Source organism: Mytilus trossulus, chromosome 8, assembly GCF_036588685.1.
Source record: "Mytilus trossulus isolate FHL-02 chromosome 8, PNRI_Mtr1.1.1.hap1, whole genome shotgun sequence".
NCBI classification, from domain to species: domain Eukaryota; kingdom Metazoa; phylum Mollusca; class Bivalvia; order Mytilida; family Mytilidae; genus Mytilus; species Mytilus trossulus.
In genome coordinates this window covers 41,284,363-41,291,489 of record NC_086380.1, presented here as the reverse complement: position 1 = coordinate 41,291,489, position 7,127 = coordinate 41,284,363, and the positions used below count along the sequence as shown (strand labels likewise).

General features: G+C 32.4%; 1 protein-coding gene across 1 annotated transcript; it reads left to right on the top strand.

The window, feature by feature from the left end:
* The first annotated feature begins 1,664 nt into the window (after positions 1–1,664).
* Positions 1,665–7,127, top strand: LOC134681920 (uncharacterized). The gene is made up of 4 exons (XM_063541551.1): positions 1,665–1,771; positions 3,503–3,574; positions 4,970–5,607; positions 7,015–7,127. Exons 3-4 carry the CDS (start codon positions 4,972–4,974, stop codon positions 7,105–7,107), a joined length of 729 nt encoding a protein of 242 aa, XP_063397621.1. The 5' UTR covers positions 1,665–1,771; positions 3,503–3,574; positions 4,970–4,971; the 3' UTR covers positions 7,108–7,127.

The following is a 7,127-nucleotide window of genomic DNA, read 5'->3' as shown; positions in this document are numbered from 1 at the left end:
AACCGCAATTTTTATACGTGTGCATGTCAAACAAATTTCGTTGTAGAAGGGTCTAAAAACAGCACAAACAACATTTTCCAAAAGACCAAAAGAGTGAAAAAGTATATTTAAACAAAACGCATTTGACTAACAGGTCGAACAACTGATGTTCTTTAACCCTGCTGACTGCCATTGGCGATTGCCAAATAAAATTGATCACAGGTTGTAACAAAATGGATCTTATTATAAATTTAAAACGTCACAGAAAAAAAAAATTGTTAACTTGTGGACAGGATGTTGTGCCACAAACATTCGGTGTCAAAATTTCTTTAGTACACCATATCCGGATTTCGACAATAAATGTCTCTTCAGTGATGTTAGGGATCGAAACGGTATTTGGAAGGCCATATAAAAAGCACCCTCATTTTTAGAGAAAGTACCCTCATTTTTAGATTAACTCTTGAATTTTAAGAGTCAATATATAGGATGAACGGATCATATAAATGAACGGATCATATATATATATATAATACACATTTGACTGGAGAAGCGGCGCGTCAAAACGAGATAGATTCACAGGGAAGCCCATATAGGAGACGGAAAATTCTGACTCAAAACGTCTGCTTCCTTGTGGCCACACCCTTATATCCGGGAAAAGCATCAGGAGACAGCATCGAGAAAAGTACAGATTAGAATCTGCAACAGCATTCCAGTATTTGTAGGATTAGAACATTTGTTTCACAGTTAAGGATGTCTGATTCTCATGTTTAGGAATTTTGTCAGATTTTTGGAATCCTCTGGTTTTATCCATTTGAATGCTATAAAAAAAATCCCCATGAAGCCCCATTTTTCTTTTTATTCATCTTTTATATGTATAATTATAAGTCATCGTGGTCACTTGTAAAAGTCTTATAAAATTTTATTTATTTCTTTAAAGTATTTTAGAACTTTAACTGGTCAATGATAAAGCTATGAAAAGTCAAGAGAGAACATTTTCCCCGCCAAAATTCCAATGGCTAATATCTCGAAAACAACCACATTGACCCCTATATTTTTTTTTTGATTCCTCATTTTATTCCCTATCAATACATACTAGTTTTATGAAAAGTTATTTATTTCAAAACTGAGCAGCGAACATCCTTTAGGGTGATGTAACCCAACCCTACAGAAAAAGTGGAGTACTGAAGATGACAGTGTTGGGCTATACAGCGTACTCTTAATGTACAGACCACAAATTCAAGCACAAACAGTCATTATGACACTTGAAATCAACAATGTTTCGTTTTTATGGGTATTCAAATATTTGGCTATGCAAATGCTTTTGAAAGCCAAACAACTTTCAATTTTAGGAGCTGGTTGGCCTTTTTTCAAATTCTGGATTTTTTTTTCGGTTCTTCGACGTAAATTTTTTAATTTTGTTTGCGCCTCGATGATTCGCAGCCATTTCGTGGGAGCTTCGCAAGTCGAAAGTCTTGTTTACTCGAGATGTGTCACAACTACTAGCAGCGAGGCCACTGGAGAATAAACTGTCCTCTTCTCGTTAGCATCAGGTCATCAACCAACCAGCAGCTCCACAACCTATCAGAAGTAGTACAGTAGAGCCTGAACTTCCCTCTTCAGTCATTGTGAATGGTTTTTCAGATTTTTTTTCAGTGCGACAATGGTCAGAGTTTAATTCACAAGTTGTCTATTATAATAATCTCAGCAGTCTGTTTAACTAGTTACCAGGATTCCTTCTTTCATCCAGGGTTGACAGTACTTAGAAGAAATAGATATGCCTTCAATTCATGGTGTAAGTGGACTAGTTAATATTCTTTTTCATCATTGCCGGCATCTCATTTGCATATTTTTTTATATTTAATTCATGCATGTGTCTGAAACTGCAAAATCTGTTTCAAAATTAAATGATTCTTTTTAAGCCATAAAATGGGCACACAAATTAGCTGGCGTTGCTGATCACAGTGAAAATCATCTAGTTGCATCTGTTCTTGAAGGGGCTCATAGAACAATAAGTCATTCAGTTGTCAATATAGAAACTATCACACCGCATATTTTGAAAAATATTGTATGTAAATATGCTAATAATACTTGTAATTTAAAAGATGAAAGAATAGCATGTAAAACAAAATGCGTTTATAAGCCTATGCTGGTGTTTTATGATTCTCCGAGTTAGCATACTTGAGAAGGTCTTATGTACCGTTTTTCCCTACTTACCTTGCACTATATTTAGTAAAGAGTACAATGATGTATATAGGGAAGGGATAGATGCTGTCATTTCAAAAACAGGGAATATTACATGCCCGGTAGATGTACTTCAGTGTTATCTAAAGTTAGCTTACATTCCGGAAGAATGGAATGAGTTCATCTTTAGATCAACTTGTTATTGTAAATATTTGAACATATATATTACAACTTAGAAAGAGTAGGCATATTTCCTACACCAGAGCCAGAGAGTTTTTGTTATCTGCACTTGACAGTTTAGGTCTTCATAAAAAAAAACTGTTTGGCTTACACAATTTGAGCTCAGGAGGAGCTACTGCCGCGGCATAGATGATCGGTTGTTTAAGAAACACGGGAGATGAAAAAGTTATAAAGTCAAAGATGTTTATGTTAAAGAGAGCATACAAAACAGATTGTCAAAGAATTTAGGCTTGTAATGTATAATGTGTGTTCCCCCCTTTTTCTATATTTCCCTTTCTTTATCAATCGAAGCTTCTTGTGCTGACAGGGCGAGGGTATAACCAAATAACGGTGTAAAGATTTACTCTAAAAATGATTTATGTTCGTTTGAAGTATTGAATAAGAACATAAATGTATTTATAAAGGTTACTCGGGAACACGTGTGTTCAAATCAAAACATGTTTATGTTTAATTTGATTGGACAATCAGTAAGTTATTACCGTTTTAAGTTATATCAATCATGATATTACTTCATGCTAGAATTTTAGCGCTAACATTATAGTAATGTGGTCTAGAATTGTCATTTGAGGTTCGCCTATCCGACAGGAAGTTTTGTTGACCACCCACCCACCCCTTTTAAGACAACCCATGAATGTAAATAGTATGTTATTTAGTAAAAAAATATATGATACATATATGTATTACTGTAAAGATAAAAAAATATCAGATGTAGATTGTGTTTATATGTGATAGCAGCGGTCGATGACAGCAAACTGGACATTTGTTTACTATTTCTAATAAAAGGAGGGCTATCGGATAGAGCTGATAACCACATAATGGTGTTGAGTTTACTTTATAAAGACTTTTTTGTTCGTTTGAAGTATTGAATAAGAACATAATTCCTATGAATATCCCAAACAGACAATATGTTGTGTTAAACTCGCATTATATTACCTTTTGACAACTTTTCAGATGTTATCTCCTAGTAATTAGATGATAAAATTCATGCTGATTCATAATGCTATATCAATAATGTAATATTTTGAAAGTTTAAATCAGTTGGTGCCAGAACAGAACCTGTGCCTGGAAATACATGTTCGTACTGTTTATTTTTTTATTTTAGATATCATATTCTACCAAAGGTAACATCGTGATATATGATACCTGTTCAGAAGAATTTTTATCATCAAAGAAAGTATGAATCTTTTTATTTTCCAAACAAAACGTAATTGTATAACAAGATATACTTATTCATCTGAGTTCTATTTATTTTGTTGTTTATACGCAAAGAATTGAAGTCGCATTGCAAACAGGCATAAAAAAATGTAAGCTATCTGAAAGTTGTTTATTAACCATGATAAGTCAACCGTAATACATCTATAATTAAACAAAGCCTCAATGTATCAGTTTCTGTTGTGCATGAATAATCAAGAGACATATTTAGACCTGTAATACTTAATTATACTATTCAGTCTGATGTCAGTGATCAATGTCACCATACTGATTTTCAGAGGAATGTAACTTTGAAATATATGTTAAAAAAACAATAGGATATAAAATTTAGAAATAAACATACATTACTTTAGTTCGTAACTTTCATGTTAACTAATTTATACTCCTTCAGAATATTTCACATTTGATATATTAAAATTTATGGTGTAAACAAATTGTCTGTCTCATTATATGAACTACACTTATTTTTAAGATATAACGTGCTCTTTATGTTTTATTCAGGTTGCCGTCTCGTAATTGACTGCTCTGTAGGCTTACATGCTAAACATTGTATCTTTGAAAATAAAAAATGCTACATAGAAAAATATATATGATCTTAATTGACACTAATGTTCTTGGTGTTTTCCAGTTTCCGCTTTTAATAAAGGTTGGTTGATATTACTTGAATGAAAACAAGGTAGCTGAAAGTAGCGTTTGACACAAACAAAACAAAAATTATGATCTGCAAATTTGATTAATACTTCTATATAATCAGGATTCAATCATGTCATTGGTCTCAAACTTTTTATAAAATGTCATCAAATTTTAGTTTATGTATGAGATATTTTATCTTGTGTGTGTGTTTGGTTTTTTTTACTCTGCTCTAAATTGTATAACTTGTCTGGGTTTTTTTTTCATTAAGGAATGACTGTAATATTTTTTTCTGACTTTAAAGAAATAACATCAAAAATGTGGTGCACCCTGAATAACCCACGTAGCGTTATTTCTTATAATTCAATTTTTAAATCCATTTTAAACCGGAGTAGATCATGAAAAAAACGTTGATGACGTGATGTCACATGACAAAATAATGTCTATGGGCTTATAATCAAAACGACGTCACCAACACAGAAGACGCGTTACATCAAATATAAAATTATTTAGGTATAAATCCTAATTTCATGTTTAAAATAAATATAAGCATTGTTGTATTAAACAATAAAAGCTAGATTAACATAAATATAAGATTCGATTTCAAGAAAAAAAGCATACGTCTTATAAGCAAAGTTGAATTATTGAATGAGAGTCTGATTTACACATATTTTCTTTGATAATTTGAAAAAAGTACAGGTAAATTTTTCAAATTCTTCTATTATAGATATGGAAAAATTAGTGCGAGTATTCTTGTTTCTACAAACAATTATAACAGAACTGGTTGGAAAATTTTTGAATAAACAATTGCAACCGGACAACTTTCAAACGTTTCTGTTAAATCGAAAACACATATTATTCCACCTCTACCGTAACGGAAGACCTTGTTGTGCCTGCTCTCGAAATGAAAACCTTGGACATCAACAGGTTGTTAAGAAAGTACAGTTTGATTTGTTATATGTGCAAGGAAAGAACACTTGTAATGTTCGTAGTTACAACCACTCTTGTATTTATAGCGCAGCACCTTCTGTTAAAGTATCAGAGCTCGATGTAACATTGGCAATTACGATTCTTAAAAATTGTTTTGCAAACTCTCTTAATCTGCATGAATTACAATCCTTAGACGATATTAGGAAAATACGAAATGACATTGCTCACAATGCAAGAAACAGCGACATTTCCGAAAAAGAATTCTGTCGTATGTGGTCTATATTAGAAGAAGCAGCCCTCAAGTTAGCTAAAGCCTTCGACCAAGAATACTTTAATGATATCAAGTCGAAAATGAGGCAACAGAGAGATAGACGAATTTTAGCAACTTCTGAAGATTACAAGGAATATTCAAAACAGTTAACAAATATGAAAGATGTAAGACTATAAAGACAAATTTACAAAGATATGCAAAAGACTAACATTGTTTATACAAACGGACTTCAACAACAGTTGTAATTGAAACTTTTACTTACTAGGTTGCTCTATAAGGTGAAAAACAAGTTGAAAGCATAATGCAATAATCTGATAAAATGAAACAACACACAATGAATATTAAATTTGCAAATAATGAACAGTTTCTAAAAATTATCCACATTAAAAAAATAAACAATGTTTCAGAAAATATTGAAAACAACACGTTTAATTATTTCTTGCGTCCGACGCGCTTTTAAGGATTTACCTTCATCAGGAACGCTCAGAGCCAAACATTTGAAATTCGAAAATGTATATGTACTGAAACCGTTCAAAAGCTATATGTCAAAAATACCTAAAATAAATATCAAAATTCATATAAAGCCAACTTTGCCTTAGGGAGTTGAATCCTTAATATTTTCAATATTTAGAAATGGACAAATTTAGTAAAGTTTGTTAAATCATTTCAGTGCCGAAGTACTGACTACTGAACTGATGAAACCTTCGGGGACTGATAATCTACCTGCAGAGGTATCGACCAAGTGGTGTAAAAAATTGAAAACAACACGTTAAATAATTTCTTGCGTCCGAAGCGCTTTTCTGGAATTGCCTTCATCAGGAACGCTAATAGCCAAACATTTGAAATCCGAAGGCCGAAGATGTATAAGTACCGCAACCGTTGAAGAGTTATATTTTAAAAATACCTTAAAGAAAATACCAAAATCCATCTAAAGTCAACTTTGCCTGAGGGAGTTGAAACCTTAGTTTCTTAAAATTTTCAAAATTCATAAACGGACAATTTAGTAAAGTTTGTTAAGACATATAAGTACCGAAGTACTGACTACTGAGCTGATGACTGATGTCTTTTAGACATTGACGTCTTCTTCGGCGGGTAGTATATAATAAATTTCATTCTGAAAATTTTAAATATAGCGTGTTTTCCTTCTGCTGAGAACCATGCAATTTGATTTTTTTTTATTCAACGGGACATAGATGTCATGCAATAGGCTTTGCCATTCGAGTTACATAGAAGGAAAGGAAAGGTGTGTCTCTCTCATTCAAAACTCCATTGTCCAGCTTAAGCTATACATTTTGGTCCTTTTGTATATATAGCCCTTCATATATTTAAGAAGCTTTTGATTTTTAAATCCTTGGCCTAGAACATCATCGACGAGACAATGAGTTTCGAAATATGCATCTGGTGCCGATAAACTAATAACAGTTATGTAATCAAGATACATTGCTATCACACTTTATGTATAAAAACAAAACAACAAAATTCGTATCCAAAATATATTGAGAAAGTATTGTGTGTAGCTACTAAAGGGTTGAAAGTGGAAATTGAATATGAGAGTTGTTCTCTATTTTCAGGATCTAACAGAAAGCCTCGGAATAATTCACGAACGATTGATTAGCGAAATACAAACACTTTTTGAGGGCAGAGGTTCTGTATATTATGCTTAGTATTTATCACATGTTTTCCT

Coding starts and splice junctions, on each gene's coding strand:
- LOC134681920 (XM_063541551.1), top strand. CDS start 4,972: ATGGAAAAATTAGTGCGAGTATTCTTGTTTCTACAAACAATTATAACA. Junction 5,608..7,014: donor AGTTAACAAATATGAAAGAT/GTAAGACTATAA, acceptor CTCTATTTTCAG/GATCTAACAGAAAGCCTCGG.